At 41.4% G+C, this 20,335-nt stretch overlaps 1 protein-coding gene across 1 annotated transcript; it reads left to right on the top strand.

Moving 5' to 3' along the window:
* The first annotated feature begins 250 nt into the window (after positions 1–250).
* Positions 251–9,514, top strand: LOC101326663 (glycine N-phenylacetyltransferase). Its single transcript, XM_019947940.2, has 5 exons — positions 251–328; positions 4,135–4,242; positions 5,667–5,793; positions 6,649–6,820; positions 9,071–9,514. The coding sequence occupies exons 1-5, from the start codon at positions 251–253 to the stop codon at positions 9,471–9,473; spliced, it is 888 nt and encodes a 295-aa protein (XP_019803499.1). The 3' UTR covers positions 9,474–9,514.
* Positions 9,515–20,335: the final 10,821 nt, after the last annotated feature.

Raw genomic sequence — 20,335 nt, 5'->3', positions numbered from 1 at the left:
GTTGAAGATTGGGAATTTGAAGGCTTAGTAGCTGGCCTTGTCATAGGTAACACGGGACACAGTGAGTCTTACTACGCCAAACGGAAGAAAGGACAGTGCTTTGCAGGAAGACATTTCAAAAACACAAACGGGATGGAGAAGTTTCTTTAGCAATTGCTGTTTTCCAGGATAACAGGGCTTAGGTGTCTTTGTGTGTCTTGCAGCACTCCTTGGTTTTCGATCCTCTCTTTAGATTAAGGTACCTGCCAAGATGTTCCACTTACAAGGCCCGCAACTGCTGCAGATGTTAGAGAAATCCTTGAGGAAGAGCCTCCCTGAGTCCTTAAAGGTGAGAGTGGAATGTTCTTAGGGGAAAAAGGACTAGCAACAGCCTCAGAAAAAGGTGGGCAAGAGAACAAGCATTCACTGAGCACCTACTCTGTGCCAGACACTCACTCATCTTGCATCTCATTTAGTTCACATCATCTCTCTGCAAGGCAGGTACATCATGTCTGTAGAACCAAAGAGGAAACGGAGGCTCAGTTATGACCTGACCAAGATCACAGCAATAGTGAGTGGCAATGCTGTGATTGGAATCCACTATGTTCTTTGCTGTGTGATGACCCAAAAACTTTCCCTTGTGCCCTTTCAACTCTTATGTTGTATAACACTGGAAGTTTGTCCAGAACTGGCAAAGTTAATGTGTAATTTATTCTTCCCAAACAATCAAGTGCCCGATGAAAAGTTAACCATTGTGATTCTCCTTTGTAATTAATAACTGGTCAATTTCTGTTTTGTCAAACCCCAAAGGATTATTATGTTTAACCTGGGGTGAGACAGAAATTGTGTTTAAGAAGTGATCTTATACCACAGAGAAGTGTTTTTTCTTGCAATAATATATGTTGCAAAGGGACTAGGCTATTGTTAAAGAGTGTCACTGCATTATGATAAAGGCATTAATTCATCAAGGAGACATAAGAAAGGCTGAAATGTATACACCCAACAACAAAGGCTCAAAGTACCTGAGACAAAAACTGATAGAACTGAAAGAAGACATAGGGAAACACACAGGTATAAAGACTTCAGCATTCCTCTCTCAGCAATTTGTAGAATAGACAGAAAACCTATAAATATATGTGAACTTATTACATATGAAATACAATGAACCAGCCTGAAGTAACTGGCATTTATAGAATACTTTCCACAACCACAGCAGAGTACATATTATTTTCAAGTGCACATGGAACATTTACCAAAGTAGACCATAATTTTGAAAAGTTTAGAAGAATTGAAATCATACCAAGCATGTCCTTGAACAATATAGAGTTAAACTCAAAATTAAAAAAACCTGAAAGGTGTCTGGGAAATACCTGAATTTCTAGAAATTATATACTTCTAAATAAATCATGCTTCAAAATCACAAGTAAAATTAGAAAATATTTTAGTTGAACGAAAATAAAAATACAACTTTTGAAAAGTTTTGGGATGCAACTAAAGCAGTGATAACTGGGAAATAGATAGCATTAAGCGCTTATAATAAAAAAGAATAATGGTCTCAAATCAATGCTTTAAGTTTCTACCTTAAAAACTAGAAAAAAAAGTAAATTAACCTCAAAGAAAACACAATTAAGAAAATTATGAAAGATAAGAGCTGAAATCAGTAAATTTGAGAAGAGAAAAACAATTAAGAAAATCAATAAATCTAGACTCTGGTTCAGTGAAAAAAATCAATAATGTTGGTAAAGTTCTAACCAAACTGACCAAGAAATAGAAGACACAAATTATAAATATCAGGAATAGAACAGGGAGCATTACTACAAACACAATAGACATTATAAAGATATTAGGATACACTGTTTTCAATGCTGAGCTCATAAATTTCACAATGTATGTTCTGTGAAAAGCACAAATTACCAAAGGTCACTGAAGAAGAAAAATGCAAACTATATTGTCCTATATCTATTGGAGAAATTGATTTTGTAATTTAAAACATTCCAACAAAGAAAACTCCATGTCCAGATGGTGTCAGTGGCAATTTCTACTACACATGTAAGGAAAAAATAATACCCCTTCTACACAAACTCTTGCAGAATAGAGCAGAGGAGAAAACACCTCTCAAATCATTTTATGAGCCCAGAATTACCCTGATACCAAAATCAGAAGTGGGTATTACAAGAAAAGAAAACTACAGAACAATATCCCTTGTGAACAGAGATTACCCTCAACAAAATACTATCAAGTCAAATCCATCAATATATCGAAAGGATAATACATCATAACCAAGGGGAGTTTATCTTGGAAATGCAAGGCAGGTTCAACATTCAAAAATCAATCAATGTAATTCACCATATCAACAGACTGAAAAAGAAAAGCCATATGATCTTCTCTCAATAGATGCAGAAAAAAATATTTGACAAAATGTAATATTCCTCATAGAAATAAAACTCTCAGCAAACTAGGAATAGAAGGAATTTCTTCAACCTGATAAAAAGCATACTGGAAAAATCTACATCTATCATCATACTAAATAGTGAAAGAGTGAATTTTCCTCCTGAGATCGGTAACAAGGCAAAGATATTCATTCTCACACTTCTATTCAACATGGTACTGGATATCCTAGCCAGTACAATAAGGCAGGAAAAAGAAATAAAAGACATATGTATTGGAAAGAAATAAATTAGTGTTTATTCACAGATGGTATGATTGTGTAATGTAAAAAATCCTAAGGAACCTACCAAAAAGCCACCCTAAAAAGCTCCTAGATACATAACCAAGTTAAGCAAAGGCTTTAAGGTGAATATACATAATACAAAAATTGTTTTTCTATGTGCTAGCAATGAACAATTGGAATTAAAAATTAAAAATCAATACCTTTATAAGCAACCTCCCCCCCCCAAAAAAAACCAAGAGACAACAACAACAAAAAACCTTAGGTATAAACGGTTAATTTACAAGGCTTGTCTCTAAAATAAATCTCATTTTCTTTTGTTGATGAATCACAGCTCTGGACTTCTCAGGGCAGCATGAATATGATGTATATTTCAGTATAGTTAATTACACTGACCCTGCTGATGGGAAACCTGGAAGGAATGGCATCATATTACACCTTTTTTTACCTTTTTCTGGTGCTCTGACACCTTGTATAGGGATCATGTGTAGACTCAGCTATGAGTGCTGAGTGCAGCCCAGAGACACTGAGCCTTCTGACTGAGGTAGGGTAGGGAACTGTCGAGAGGAACAAGGTCAGGAGTCAGACTGCTCTGACCCCACAAATTCATTGTTTTCTGGGTAACACTGCAAAAAGTAAACATCTCTAAGTCTCAGTGCTCTTGCATGTAAAATGAGTAAAACTGGAAAGTAAATACTCTCGGTAGACATTCCTCAACCTTAAAGAGGGTTATGATTACCTTGCAGGGCTGTTGGGAGGATTAAATAAAATATGATAAAATTTATAGCCAACACTTCTAGAACACTTGCCAAATGTCAGGAACTACACAAAGTGCTCGACATGAACTCAAAAGTCTAACTCAAAAGTCATTTGGGGCTTCCCTGGTGGCGCAGTGGTTGGGAGTCCGCCTGCCGATGCAGGGGACGTGGGTTCGTGCCCCGGTCCGGGGAGGTCCCACATGCTGCGGAGCGGCTGGGCCCGTGAGCCATGGCCGCTGAGCCTGCGCGTCCGGAGCCTGTGCTCCGCAACGGGAGAGGCCACAGCAGTGAGAGGCCCGCGTACCGCAAAAAAAAATGACTATGTAGATTTGTGTTTACTGACATGGAAATATGCTCATAGTATAGTGTGTATGTGTACGTATGGGGGGGGAATAGATGTTAAATTAATATGTATTAGGTAATTTCATGTTTAAAAACAATGTGTAAATAAACGGAATAAAATGGAAAGAGAACACTAAATTCTGCAATGTGATAGTAGATGATTTTTAATTTATTCATTTTATTTATCTGGATCTTAAAAAATATTCATATAATATTCTCATTGTTTGACCCCAAAATCTAGAACCTAGTAGAACCTGAAGATTGAACTGAATGCCCTATTAGGTACTTACCCTCATTTCATAGAAACAAACTGGACTGATCAAACGCAAGACACTTTGCCAACCCTTCCTAATAAGCTGACCCTCTCACTTTGTCCGGATACTGCAGGTTTATGGGACCGTCTTCCACATGAATCAGGGAAACCCATTCAAGCTAAAGGCCCTGGTGGACAGGTGGCCTGATTTTAATACAGTGGTTATCCGCCCTCAGGAGCAGGTAAGGTGCTAGGTGTGGAATGAATTTGCATCTATGTTTGTATTCACTATGAACCTACCATGTACCTTGCAATGTGGTAGACCCTGGGGATACCAAAATGAATTGCAGTAATAGTGAACAAGTCCCTGTCCTCAAGAACTTCACAGCCTGGAGGGAAACATAGACAAGCAAATAAATTACAACATGCTTTGAAAATGTACAAAAACATACGAGATACAGAAGTAGCACTGAGCAAGAGACGATTAAAACTGTAGATGTCAGGGGATGCAGGGAGAGGATCAGAGAGCCTTCATAACAGACATTTCACCAAAACTGAATTTTGAAGAATAATAGGTTTTTGACAGGTTGACAAGAGCAGAGATTGCATTCTAAGTAGAGAAAATAACACCCCAAAATATGTGAAGTGAAACATGAATAACGTTAAGGAAATATAAAGAACAAATTACAATGCTTGTATCTGGGAATATATTTTCAGTACCAGACTTTTAAAAATCACTCAAACTAAGTGGTTAATCTGTTTCAAATATAAATATGTTGGAAGCATATTGCAAATATAAAATAAAAATTCATCTCATAGTATTTTGATATAAATTATTTACAAGTAAAATTTAAATGTATAGTGACTTTAAAAAAGCAAATTAAACAGAATACAAAAATAAAGATAATTTAATTATTGAAATCTAAAAATGGAATAATATTCGCTTTTTTATGCAACTTTAAAACAGAGATTGTTGGTGGTATTAATGCTGAGGGCATTTCTGTGCAACACCTTCCAGCTATTCTACCCTTGTTGGGTAGTTGTTCTCTCCTTCCTTTGCCTTCAAAATAAATCTCGCCCTTTATTTGTTAATTTTGAGCAGATCTTATTGAGCAAGTGTCGCATTTCCGTTTTGTTGGGAATATGAATTATTTTGTAAACAATAGTGCATTGTGGGTTACATTTTAAAGACATCACGTGTCTTCACTCTGTATAGCTTTATCCCATGTGAGAATTCTAATACAAAGTTACCTGTGTCAATTTCAATATTGTTTTCATAATCCATTTGTTCTGAGACTCTTTGAAACAGAGTAACATTTACTCTTGCAATGGAAACTTGTCTTTGACAAAAATTCCTTCCCTCTCCTGAGGATTACAGAATTACTGAAGAATGCTTTGTAAACTGGTACGTGGTTGGCTGATTTGAAATTGTAATGTAACATATAAATACCTAGTTCATCAAGTTTTTCTTACTCATAAGTGGAATAATTCATTAAATCCTTTACTTAGTCTTATGATGTAAATGATTCAGGAATGATGATAGTACATCAAGAAGAATATCAATATTTAGGTTTGTAAAACATCACTGTATAATAAATACCAAGCACAAGTAATCCAGTCACTGGATAGAGTCAGTTTGATTTATTTGTATTACCCAACCAAACAGGATATGGCAGATGACTTTGATCACTACACCAACAGCTACCAAATCTATTCTAAGGACCTCAAGAACTGTCAAGAATCCCTTAGCACATCAGACGTCATCAACTGGAAACAACATTTGCAGATCCAAAGTATGTAAGGGATCTGGGATATGTGCTGGCTGCTAGGACTGCTCATATCTATGTACCCGTAGGGTCACTTTTTATCCTGAGTACATCCCCCTACAACCTTTATTTCCTTTTACCAAACTCCAGACACTCAGCTTGATGTTCATTCTCTGTATCAGCTGCCACCACCTCTTCAGTGGAGTTGAATTCAAGCATTACAAACTCTAAGGTTCCTTTAAGAACGTGTGAGTGATGCAAGTTCTCGTTACCGGAGGATTCATGATATATTTTTCAGTCATATTCAGGATCCCTTAGGGTGATTGGATGTGAGAGCAGAGCTCTCCCTCTGGCCTTCCATTCCTAGAATTAGAATGATAAGTCCTTGTGCCACAGAGCACTACCCCAGTCACAAGAACACCTGTCATTGTTGGAGTCAGACTCCCTTGGGTGATATCCTTGCTCTGCCTGTGACTTGCTTTGTGATCTTGTGCAAGTGATGTAACTTAACTATTATTCAGTTCCCTCACATATAAAAAATGAAGATAATTAAAGTACCTAAAACATAAGGTTAATGTAAGGGTTAAATGTGGTATCAGACCAATACCTGGGCATGTAGTATGTGAACATGCAAGGTTGCCTACTGTTTTCTAAATACCAATTCTCCTTGATTTCACAGTACTGTAGTCAGGATTTCTAGTATTATCTCTGTATTGCAGAAGAGAAAACATGCTTAGGTAGCTACATGGCCATGGTCACATGGTCACTTGCAACAGCAGAGGCAACATCGTCTGACGTTAAGTCCTGCATAGCTTCTGTTGGGAAGCTTCGTGAAGCATCTAAATGGACAATTGCTTCTCTCCTAACTTTATCCCTCTCTAGGTTCACAGTCCAGTCTGGATGAGGTGATACGGAATCTTGCAACCACTAAATCCGTTCAGGTCAAGCAAACACAATGCATTCTCTATGTGATGTCTGAGACAGCGAGGAAACTTCTTCCTTCCCTGCCGGAGACAAAGAACTTACCTGCTGGATACGGCACACCCAAAGCCATGTGAGTTTGAAAAAAGACGCTCTGCACTATTCACATCTTTCACTATTGAAGTAGCCTTCCAACTTCTCCCCTTATGTCCCCTCTTGTCTCCCTACAGTCCATTTCCAGGGTGATCGCTTTTAGTAGGGAATGTGGATTATGTCCATTCACCTGCCAAGAAGCCATTGAGGTTTCTCAGCATACTTTTTTTTTTTTTTTTTTTTTTGTGGTATGCGGGCTTCTCACTGCTGTGGCCTCTCCCATTATGGAGCACAGGCTCCGGACGCGCAGGCTCAGCGGCCAGGGCTCACGGGTCCAGCCGCTCCGTGGCACGCGGGACATTCCCGGACCGGGGCATGAACCCGTGTCCCCTGCATCGGCAGGCGGACTCTCAACCACTGCACCACCAGGGAAGCCCTCAGCATACTTTTAATAAAACCAAACTCCTTTATGGATTTTCAAGGTCCCGTAAGACCTGGAACCCATCACCTTTTGGACTTCATTCTGTCCCTCTAGCTGATTCCCACCAGCAGCTCTGGCCATCTTTCTGCGGCTCGATCTCATACATTCACACATGCATTTGCACTTTGTCTGCCTACAGTGTCCTTCCCTGTGATCTTCATATATTTGCCTCTTTCTGTCATTCATACTCTCAAACGTCATTTCCTCAGAGAGGTCTTCTCAGAGAACCCTGTCTAAAACCACCGCCTCCCATAAGTCTTCAACTGCAAAACCCAATTTTTATTCTTTATTGCATTTATCATTATCTGAAATCAGCCTGTTTGTGTGTGTACTGACCTGTTCGTTCTTTGACCCTCTCCCCTACAACGTTTCAAACTCCACAAGTACAGCGACCTTCTTTATGTTGTTCACTGATAGATCCTCAGTACCAGACTGAACACACAGCAGATGCTTGAAAAATACGCATTTAATGAGTTCACTTCACAGAGCAAAAGTTTTCCAGGAGGGCTTCCCTGGTGGCGCAACAGTTGAGTGTCTGCCTGCCAATGCAGGGGACACGGGTTCGAGCCCTGGTCTGGGAGGATCCCATATGCCGCGGAGCAACTAGGCCCGTGAGCCACAACTACTGAGCCTGTGAGTCTGGAGCCTGTGCTCCGCAACAAGAGAGGCCGCAATAGTGAGAGGCCCGCGCACCGCGATGAAGAGTGGTCCCACTTGCCACAACTAGAGAAAGCCCTCGCACAGAAACGAAGACCCAACACAGCAAAAATAAATTAATTTATTAAAAAAAAAAAATTTTCCAGTAAAGAGAAGTTAAACAAATTATATATTTTCCCCCATTGATGTCCAGTCTAACACTGAATAAAACGGAACACTGGTGGTGGAGATTTGAGCTGGAGATGCCCAATCCTATGACCCTCTGTGTGTTAATGTACCTGGAAAAGCTTTATTCACATTGTATCACACGTGACACCTGAAAAGCACCTGCACATCTATAATCTCATTTGATTCTCCCGTCCACCCCATGAGATAGACAAGGTAGGAGATATTATCCCTAGTTTCCTGACAGAAAATAGGCTCAGATAATGAAACAGCTTGTTCAGGTCCCATGGATGGTTAAGGGCATAATGGGCTTGAGTCTAGATCTCCTAGTTCCACATGGTGGGCTCTTTCTAGGACCCCCCCCACCCCCGCCACCGAAGCCTCTTTACAGCCTGCAGATGCCTTCAGATTCAGTGTTCTGTACTTCGGGGGCCGCCTGCATGCCACATCACTCCCCCTCTCTGGACTTCATTCAGTTCCCACAGTGGCCAAGGACCCTCTGATGCCAACATTCTAAGATTCCATGATTCTAAGCTCTGGCTTTATATACAGCTTGCTAGCATGCGCTTTGGGGCACTTGCCTATTTTCTGTTTACTATTTTTCTTATCTGTAAAATGGGGGTGATATCAATTCCCTCATATTAAGGGGAGAGTCACTGCATTGCTGAAAGGACCGATACTTAATTTTTATGTACTTCTTATTGTTTATGGGCACAAGTCCTAGGTACTCATGATGTAATTGCTCTTATATCAGTATTTTTGGATATCCCTGCTTTATAAAGAAGAAATGGAGGCAGAGAGACGTTACATTGCCTGCTCGAGATCACACAACCAGCCAGGTTATGAATCCCGGCGGTCTGGTTGCAGAATCTGTACCTTTACCTGTGCTCTCATTTGCATTGTCTGAAGACAATTTGGGGGCAAACAAATATGATACTCCACAGTATGTGTGATTTATGGACTGTTCTTTTTCCTTCTTCTCAATAGTAACCAAGAGATGTTTAAACTCTCATCCCTGGATCCTACCCACGCTGCCTTGGTGAATAAATTCTGGCATTTCGGTGGCAATGAGAGGAGCCAGCGGTTCATCGAGCGCTGTATCCGGACCTTCCCCACCTTCTGCCTGCTGGGGCCTGAGGGGACCCCTGTGTCCTGGTCCCTGATGGACCAGACAGGAGAGGTGCGGATGGGGGCCACCCTGCCTGAGTACCGGGGCCAGGGTCTCGTCTCCCATATGTTGTTTGTCCACAGTCATGCTCTGGACAAACTCGGCTTCCCCGTATATAACCATACAGACAGAGCCAACAAAATCGTACAGAAAATTAGTCACAATCTGCAACACGTCCCCATGCCCTGTGATTGGAACCAGTGGAACTGTGTGCCTCTGTGAAGCAGCCACGAGCCCAAGACAGTGCTGGGTGGGCTGGTCACATGGCAAGAGATGCTGGCGGGGGGGTGGGGGGGACAGAAAGAAAGAATAAACTGTAATCAGCAGTAAAGCAGTGTGTGTTGTTTGGGCTCTGGGGAAGCAGCGTGAGTGGTCAACAGAACCACCAGAGTCCCTTCTCCCAAATCACTCATGAATTTCCCTTTGGGTCCAGCAGACCTTCCTACTTCCTCCACATTCCAACCGTGGCAACCACCATTCTATTCTGTGAGTTCAACTTTTTGTTTTTGAAGATCCCACGTATAAGTGATATCATGCAGGATTTCTGTTTCTGTCTGGTTTATTTTACTGGTTCACAATTTTCTTTTAATACATATGGCTAGTAAGGAAACTATCCCTAATCAATAAGGAATAAATGCAACCCATTGCTCTACTGGTGCCAATATTCTTCTTTCCAGCACCATCATATCTATCTCTACTTAGAACGTGTACATGGAATGCAGAGTAAGACAACTTAAGTACTATAGCTTGTCATATCACAATAGCACGACAATTTAACATCTTGTTTTCCAGAAACAACACACATGCAAAAAGAAAATTGTTATTTAACAATAACTGTTAAAACGTATGTGGCAGAGATACTTTGAATTGGAGGTAAATCAGGAAAAATCTATAAAATTGGATCGAATTTGTGGGATTTTATCACACATAACATTTGTACATTCTGTGAACTAGGTTAAATCTGTAAATATTGAATATGACTTTTTTTTCTAAATTGACACGATAAAAAAATTGGCATGTTATCAACTTGTTTCAAGTTGCAGGATGAATATGAATTACTTGTATCAAGACAAGACTACTCTAGGTAGAAAGGGATACTTCAAATGTAATGTTCTTTCGTGTGTAAAGAGGAGTTTTACAATTAATATCAGCCATTATTCTCATACCAAGCTGTAGGACATTTTATACAATTTAATAAAGGACTTTACATACTGAAAACCCTCCAACTAACATTGTATGTTATGCACTAGTGTGCTGTGCGGTTTCAGAAAATTAAAGCTTCGAAAATGTTCAGGAAGATGACTTTACTCTCAGCTTTCTCTTGTAGTACAATCCACCCTTCGAAGAGTTCAGAAAGGAAACTGAAAAAATGTTGCATTGTCAGCAAATATATTTTTAAGATAATGAATTTTTTGTCTTCCTCAAAAAGGAATTTGAGAGTAGAATAGTGCATTAGGCACTAGTCTCTAGTGGTATGCATCTATATATTTATGTATATATATTTTTTTCCTCCAAGACACAGGAATTTTAAAAAATTCTCACATCTCAATAAAGCCATGAAACAACAAAATTCTCACATCTCTAATGAATTAGTGTAACCATAGGTATGATTATCAGAGAAGAAAGACACTGAGGATGTACCAGTGGTAGAAAAAAAATAAGAATTCTCCAAGCTGATACATCAAGGAAGAAGCACTTCCTTATTTCGGGAGATGACCTGAAATTCTGTTGGTCTAAGACAGCGCTTCTGTATGACATCTGCAATCAACATCGCATCACTGGAATTTTCTGAATACTGACAACATAAAACAGCACAGATTCTAGTAATAAATTATATTAGCTGCTTATTTTTTACCTGAAAAGGGCTTTATTTTATTTAAATTTTGAAGGGTATTTTCACCGGGATGTAGAATTTTATCACTGTTTTTCCTGAAGCACTTTTTGCGATACTGTTCCAGTGCACTCGAACTTTGTAGTGACGAGAAGTCAACTGCAATTCTTATTATTCCCTGAAGGAAGTGTGTCTTTTATGTCTCTGCCTGCTTTGTCCCCCCCCTTTTTAATTTTATGTATTTTATTGTGGTTGAAAAATATGAGATCTTAACTGTGTACAGCACAGTATTGTTCTCTATGAGCACAGCAGACCTCTAGAACTTTTTCATCTTACAAAATGGATACTTTATACTCATTGATAAGCAACTCATCATCTTTCCCTCTCCCCAGCTCCTGGTAGCTACCACTCCACTTTTTGCTTGTATGCGTATCATTACTTTAGATACCTCATATAAGTGGAATCATGCACTATTTGTCCTTCTGTAACTAGCTTATTTCACTTAGCATAAAGTCCTCAAGTTTCATTCATGTTGTCGTATATTGCAGCATTTCCGTCTCTTTTAAGGCTGAATAATATTCCATTCTGTGTATGTACCACATTTTCTTTATCCATTGGTCTGTCCGTGGACACTTAGGTGGCTTCCACATCTTGGCTACTGTAAATAATGTTTCAATGAACATGGGTGTGCAGATAGCTATTCAAGACCCTGAGTTCAACTCCTTTGTCTATATACCCACAAGTGGAATTGCCGGATCACATGGTAGTTCTAGTTTTAATTTTTGGAGGAACTGTTTTTCACAGCGTCTGCACCATTTTACATTGCTACCAACAGTGCACAAGTGGCCAAATTTCTCTACATCCTTGCGAACAATTTTTTGTTTTTGCTTTTGGGAAAAGCTGGAATTGGGGGGTTTCGCCTTTGCTCACTCTGCATTAAGCTGGGGGGGAGGGGCTATTACCAATGAGCGTGCACTAGTTCAAACCAGCACCTTTGTTCTCAGTGGTTCCCAACATGGGGCTCTTTCCACTCAATACTCAGACTCAGGCAAGATGGAAAAATAAGTCCCTCAGGCTGCTCCTGAAAAGTCAGACCATTGCATGTCCGGTCCAGTCCTCTCATCTTCCCTGGGACAAGCTGGGAGTTGGGGTCTTCCTCCCAGCATGAAGTGCTGTGCTGCAGGGCTTGGGGGATTACGGTAAGAAGGTACCGCATATTTCCCTAGTGGCTTCAGTACTCCTGGTTTCATGCCCACCTGGTGTGCAGGAGCCTCTCAGGTGGTCTCTGGATTTCTCACAAGGGGAGTTGAGCTGTGTCTTATTTTAAAATTGGCGTGCCTAGGCTTTGGGGAGTGTGGGGTTTCCTATTATGCCATGTTACTGACTCTGACTGCTTTTATGACTTTCCTTTTATCTTTGCCTTTCAGAAATTTAATTATTATGTTTCTAGGCTTGTTTTACTCTGTGTTTATCATGCTTAGGGTTTATTGAGATCCTTGGTTGTGTAGGTAGATATTTTAAACCAAATTTGCAATTTGGGGGCCATTAAAAAATGTTTAGTTCCTCTCTTTTTTCTCCTGGGACTGCAATTATACATCTGTTAGATAAATTGATACAATCTCACATGTCACTGGGGATCTAGCCTTATGTTATTCAGAATTTTGAATATTAGAACCAGAATTAGCTAAATTATCAGACATTCATGAACTTCACTGGCCTCCTGAGTATGACTGGACCTAGGGCCCTAAGGAAAGAATTATTGCCACTAAATTTTTTTTTTTTTTTTGCGGTAAGTGGGCCTCTCACTGTTGTGGCCTCTCCCGTTGCGGAGCACAGCCTCCGGACGCACAGGCTCAGCGGCCATGGCTCACGGGCCCAGCCGCTCTGCGGCATGTGGGATCTTCCCGGACCGGGGCACGAACCCGCGTCCCCTGCATCGGCAGGTGGACTCTCAACCACTGCGCCACCAGGGAAGCCCCAACCACTAAACATTTTTATGCACATTAGCAGATGCATATTGCATTGTATTAGATAATTTTTCATTTAGTTAATATAACATTTCTATATGCTTACCATGTACCAGGAACTTAAGTTATTATTGTCTAAGCAATTATAACTATGCATATCTAAATTAAGAAAAGATAGGATCTTATTTCTGCTTCTACCTAGGATTTAGAAAGCGGAGAAAGCTTTGTTCCCACACTAATGATGAGAAAAGGCTGGATAAACTACAAGATCATATATTTCCTGGAACTCATTAGGGATCAGTAGAGACAGGGAAACCCACTTGCCTGAATTTCCCTATTAGATAAGAGTACTATTATTTACTCCTTATTGTAGATACAGACACAGAGACATGGAAAGATCAACTAATCAGTCCAAGGTCACAGTAGGTAAGAGGTGCAGTCAGGATCTCAACCCTGTTAGTTCGGCCCCATCTTACTCATCTGAGCCCCTCTGCTGTGCTGCTTCTGTCGTCATTGGCAGCCCTAACCCAGCACCCAGAGAAACACTTCCACGAAAACTGACGCCAGTGCTCCTGAACCTTTTCCCTTGTACCTGACCCCAAAGTGTGTGAGAAGATTTATGTCTGCTGTCCTGTGTAACACAGCAAAGGTAATAACCACAAAGTCAAGGAAGTGTCACCGGCAAATCCCATTAACAATTCCCGGGGAGTGTGTACATGTCCATCCTAAACTCCCAATCGATCCCTGCCCCCTCCCACCCTTCTGCTATATTTAAAATAGATAACCAACAAGGACCTACTGTATAGCACAGGGAACGCTACTCAATATTCTGTAATAACCTATATGGGAAAGGAATTTGAAAAAGAGTAGATACGGGTATGTGTATAAGTGAAAATTCTTTGCTGCACACCTGAAACTAACAGAGCATTGTTAATCAACTATGCTCCAATATAAAATAAAAGTTAAAAAAAAATCAAAACCAGTTCCCGGGGAATACAAACAGAATCTGGGTAATAAAATAAAGGCTAACCTTTCTCTTTTCTTTTGTGCTTCATCTGGTTTCCTTTGCTCACAGGGTGCCTCGTGCAGAGGCCTCACACCCGGTGCTTCAGACCAGAGTTGCTGGTGTAAATGGCTGCACGGACGCTTCAGCTCTGAGGGCCTTGTGCAGAAGCACTGCCCACAACGCCAAGATTCAAGATGGTGGCAGCAGCAGAGGGCCGTGTGCACAGACCCTGCACCCGACACCGCCATCTGGAGCCCTGAGCAATACGCCTGCCCCAGACCCTAGAGAACTCCGCACCCGCCCTGCCAAGGAGAGAACCCTATAAGGCAGCCCTGCCCACCACCTGTCAGGGACAGCGTGTGCTCTAGAGCCAGAACTTGCACCTCTCCATTCCCTGATGGAAGAATAAAGCTTTCCTCTGCTTCTAAGCTGAACTAGTTCTCATTTTATTGGTGGGAACGATGCCACGCAGGAGAATCCTTCTTGGGGACCCACTGGAGAGGGTTGGTAACAGAAGAGCAGAGAAAACCCTTGGTTACCTGACATGACAACACTATTTTTTTCCAGCTGGGAAAACATTCCAGAGAGGTTAAGAGAGTAGTTTAAGGTTAAAGGGTAATAGAGACTCTTGAATCTTCTGACTGAGTGAGTGAGTGCAAGGGCTGACAGGACCAGGGGTCTGGGTTCAGGTGGGAGAGAGAAGGACCCTACTCTTGCGTTGTAGATAGTCTTTGTGGGATATGGACTCTACTGGGGCCAAGGTGTCCACTAGGCTGACCCCTCCCCCACCCCACCCACTTTCCCCTTCGTTAACCATAAGTTTGTTTTCTGTGTCTGTGGGTCTATTTTTGTTTTGTTTTGTTTTGTAAATAAGTTCATTTGTATCTTTGTTTTTTTCAGATTCTACATATAAGCAATATCATTTGATATTTGTCTTTCTCTGTCTGGCTTACTTCACTTAGTATGATAATCTCTAGATCCATCCATGTTGCTGTAAATGGCATTATTTCATTCTTTTTTATGAATATTATTTTATATATACATACATATATGTATATGTTTGTATATACATACCACATCTTCTTCATCCATTCATCTGTCGATGGACACTTAGGTTGCTTCCATGTCTTGCCTACTGTAAATAGTGCTGCTATGAACATTGGGGTGCATGTATCTTTTCAAATTACAGTTTTTGTCTTTTCCAGATATATACTGGGGAGTGAGATTGTAGGATCATATGGTAACTCTATTTTTGTTTTTTTTAAGGACCCTCCATACTGTTCTCCATAGTGGCTGTACCAGTTTACATTCCCACGAACATTGTAGGAAGGTTCCTTTTTCTGCACACCCTCTCCAACATTTATCATTTGTAGACTTTTTGATGATGGCCATTCTGAGACAGAACAGTTTCAATGGCCTTTAGCCTTGGAGAAAGAGTAATGAATAATTATAACAACTTCAACTCCAGGAGACAAGATGGAAAATTAACATTCTAGGAGGACAGAAGTGAACATGTGTAAACTTGTGCTGTGCTGGTTTATGGACTGAAGGAGCACACAAGGTTTTTCAACTTTCTGGACACTAGGCAACCCTGTCCCTGCTCCTCTGATTAGAGTGACTCCTTCCCTCCACTAACCTGCTGAACAAGGACAAGAGTGATGAGGTCGAGAACCCAGATAGTGTCAACCTTCCCTCCCTGGTCATTTCACAGAGTGGGCTCTCTTTTCTATGAACCCTCCTTTCTCTTCTGAGAATGGTAGAACAAGTGTTCATGTGGGGTACTGGGCACTTTGGAGTGAAAGGCTCTGGGTTTAAATTCTATCCATTTCAGCCACACTGAGCCTCAGTTTCCTTCTCTATAAAAGTGAGACTAAGGGCTTCCCTGGTGGCGCAGTGGTTGAGAGTCCGCCTGCCGATGCAGGGGACACGGGTTCGTGCCCCGGTCCGGGAAGATCCCACATGCCGCGGAGCGGCTGGGCCCGTGAGCCATGGCCACTGAGCCTGCGCGTCTGGAGCCTGTGCTCCGCAATGGGAGAGGCCACAACAGTGAGAGTCCCGCGTACCGCAAAAAAAAAAAAAAAAAAGGTGAGACTAAGAAGTGCCCGAGTTGAATCATTGTGGGGATGTTTAACGGGAGCCTCAGAACGGGCAGGGGAGAGGACACAGATTATCCTAAAAAAGCGAGGGTCCTAGGAGCTTTAGTCACCCTGTGCAATTTTCTGTACTGCATACGTGAAGGAAGAAAAGTCAGATTCTGCAAACCAGACACGAACCATATCTTTCCTAATATCTTTCTCTTATTGCAGGTACTTGAGAATGGGAAGGGGAGGAGAAAGGCATTGCCTGTACAGCGTGACCCTTCCAGTCTCTGGCTCATTGGCTTCACATAGCTTGGTTATCAGAGTAATGACAGGGACTGCGGGCCAAAGAGCAGCCCGGCGTTTCAGAAAGAGAAGCTCAGATGGCGCACTGGCAGCCTCCCAACCTTGCAGAACCAGCTCCCTCAACATGAGACCCAGAGAGCAAGGGAGAGATTTCACGAGAGCTAACACCCAACTTTTTGCCTAGTGCAAGGTCCACATGACAAGCCTCGGCTCGGCAATTGGTGAAGAAAACGTACCTAAAAGCGCTCTGCAAGACCTGCTTAACTGTCTACACCAGAGGGAAATTTCATGATCTAAAGGTCGCTCCCCTTCATTTGTTCCTGCAAAGCTTGGTGTGAAGACAGCTTTCCAGGTGAGAACTCATGCCAAAAAAAAAAAAAAAAGATAATCATTGTTTTATGACATCCTCTCCACTTAACATGAGACAAATCAAAATGCTCGTATTTTGTTCTGTTCAGAATACGATGACAAATACACCTAAGGAAAAGGAATAACTTCAACGTAAGAAACGTGTATCTGGCACCTGTTCTGTAAAAGGCAACTCGTTAGGTACTACGAAAAATTCTTGCAGTTTTTGGATCTGAACTAATACAGGAATGAGGAAAGACCTGGGCATTTTCTGGCACTGGGGGTTCTGAATGGAGCACTTAATGCGTGAAAACACCCTGTACAGCACCCTGCTGAATCCTCCTGGTTATATTTTAAAGTAGGCAGTTTTTTGTCTCCATGAAGGTTGCTGTACGTAAAGTCAGAGAGGAAATGAGTAGCTGAGTAAGGACAAGAATACAGACCAGACCTATTGTTTATTTAAATCGTATAATAAACAAACTTACTTGAAAGCTTTCGCCTCTATTGCTACTACCACAATCTATCTTTTTATTTGTCTGTGTCCTCTTATAAATGTATGCTTATGTATGTGGTATGTGAACTGTTTTAGGCCCTACGTTTTCTCATTTTATTTCAACCCTTTCCCGTGTGTCCATATGTATAGGAATTATGCTAATATCATGGAGTCGCACCATAGTTTATATTTCCCTTCCCTATTGTTGAACACTGGGATTTTGTTCAGTCCTTGCTTATCTTTGTGTAGCTTTATCGGATTCTGCTGGGAGCTTTTTTCTTCTTTTGAATTGTTTTCTTTGGATTAATTTCTTCTTCTGGGAATAACTAGGTCCAAAGTTCTGAATTTCACTCCCAAGGACACTGCCTGTTGTCCAGTTCTGCCAGCTCACAGTGAGTGTGTCCAATGCCCTGGAGAATCACAGTCTCAGTTGTTTTCATTCTACCTTATTTATGAGACACCAGGATTGGTTGTTGGTTGGTGTGTGCATCCTTGGAGGGTGGTTCCAAACCCTATACTTTTCAGGAAATAGGGTAATATTACACCCCACAGATATTTTAATTTTGTTGAAGTATAGTTGATTTACAATGTTGTGTTAATTTCTATTGTACAGCAAAACGATCCAGTCATATATACATATATATATGTTTTATAAATATATATATATTCCTTTTCATATTCTTTTCCATTATGGTTTATCACAGGATATTGAATACAGTTCCCTGTGCTACACAGTAAGACCTTGTTGTTTATCCATCCTATATATAATGGTTTGCATCTGCTAATTCCAAACTTGCATTCTATCCCTCCACTACCCCCCTCCCGCCTTGGCAACGACAAATCTGTTCTCTGTGTCTGTGAGTCTGTTTCTGTTTCGTAGATACGTTCATTTGTGTCGTATTTCAGATTGCACACGTGGGCGATATCATATGGCATTTTTCTCTTTCTGACTTACTTCACTTAGTATGAGAATTTCTACGTCCATCCGTGTTGCTGCAAATGGTATTATTTCATTCTTTTTTATGACTGAGTAATATTCCTTTGTATAATATATACATATATATGTATTTATAACTATATGTCACATCTTCTTTATCCATTCATCTGTCAATGGACATTTAGGTTGTTTCCATATTTTGGCTATTTTAAATAGTGCTGCTATGAACATAGGGGTGCATGTATCTTTTCAAATTACAATTTTTTCTGGGTATGTGCCCAGGAGTGGGATTGCTGGATCATATGACAACTCTATTTTTAGTTTTTTGGGGAACCTCCATACTGTTTTCCATAGTGGCTGCACCAGTTTACCAACAGTGTAGGATGGTTCCCTTTTTTCTCCACACCCTCTCCAACATTTATTATTTGTAGATGTTTTAACGATGGCTGTTCTGACTTCACCCCACAGATTTTTTTTTTTTTTTTTTTTTTTTTGGTAAACGGGCCTCTCACTGTTGTGGCCTCTTCCGTTGCGGAGCACAGGCTCCGGACGTGCAGGCTCAGTGGCCATGGCTCACGGGCCCAGCCGCTCCGCGGCATGTGGGATCTTCCCAGATCGGGGCACGAACCCGTGTGCCCTGCATCGGCAGGTGGACTCTCAACCACTGGGCCACCAGGGAAGTCCCACCCCACAGATTTGACATTCATCTTTATGTTGCATCTTATACTCCTTGTGAGTTGCCTCTAGATAAAAGATAAGATTGGCCTTCAGGAATGCTATACTTTTTACAGTCTTAAGAGCCTCTGGATTCAATTCTATCTACTCTCTTGAATAAACAATCCAGTGATGTCTGGGTAGTAGCCCTTTTTTTTCTTATCATAGATGACACGGTAGCACTGGATTGCATTCTGAACGGCTGCTGCAACTTTCGTGTACCGTTCTACGTTCGGGACCCATGCCTCAAAAACTAGCAGTACCCCCTCAAATAAAGAAAATCCCCTTGCCGTTTCCTACGTCGTGAATCTCTTCAGTTCTCCAGTTACTTCTTCTTCCTCTTGTGTCTCTTCGTCCTTTCTCTGGGCCACCAGTTCCGTCAGGTCTTCATCAGTAAGCTCCTTATGTGGCACAGCACGGAGTTCAGTGAAGTCATCTTATTGCAGATCTAGCTCCAGCTTCTCGCTGAGGGTCACTAAGTGGCTGGAGACTTCTTTGGACTCCTCATCCACCTTCTCAAATCCACAAAAGTCGTGCACAAAAACTGCAGGTAAAGGTTCTTCCCAACCCCATTCATGGTGACGGCTGTAACCTCACGACAAGCAAATCAATGTTTTTTATGGCTTTGTAGATGTTATCATCCTTCCAAAATTGTCACAAGATTGTTCCTGATTCATCACTCGCCTTTACTGCCAGGTGAAAAGTGTAAAATAAATAATATTTCTTAAAAGTCACTATAATTGAGACTTCCCAGGTGGTCCAGTGGTTAAGACTCTGCATCCTAATGCAGGGGGCCCAGTTTCGATCCCTGGTCAGGGAACTAGATCCCACATGCCACAATGAAGATCCCACGCGCTGCAACTAAGACCCAGCGCAGCCAAATAAATAAATATTAAAAAACAAAAGTCAATATAACTCCTTGATCCATAGGTTGGATGAGCGACGCATGTTCGCATCTCTTAAAGTTCAAAACTTGAAATTTCGTATATAAGGGACTTATTGTATTCCACCTTGGCGAAAAACAGAAGTGCCCTTGCTATTCTAAAAGCACAAATTTACCCAGTTCTGGCCTGGAGCATGTCATCTCAGGCATGGTGGGTTTTATTACAACATCTCAGAATACCTCTTCGGTGCCTTCATTAAAAAGTAACTTGGGGGCTTCCCTAGTGGCGCAGTGGTTGAGAGTCCGCCTGCCGATGCAGGGGACATGGGTTCGTGCCTCGGTCCGGGAAGATCCCACATGCCGCGGAGCGGCTGGGCCCGTGAGCCATGGCCGCTGAGCCTGCGCGTCCGGAGCCTGTGCTCCGCAACGGGAGAGGCCACAACGGTGAAAGGCCCGCATACTGCAAAAAAAAAAAAAAAAAAATTCATGCAGTATACAGCACTTTAACTCAAGTGGGGAGA

Source organism: Tursiops truncatus, chromosome 8 (genome assembly GCF_011762595.2).
Source record: "Tursiops truncatus isolate mTurTru1 chromosome 8, mTurTru1.mat.Y, whole genome shotgun sequence".
NCBI lineage: Eukaryota > Metazoa > Chordata > Mammalia > Artiodactyla > Delphinidae > Tursiops > Tursiops truncatus.
The sequence above is the reverse complement of the archived record's forward strand: the minus strand, read 5'-3'. Positions and strand labels throughout refer to the sequence as shown.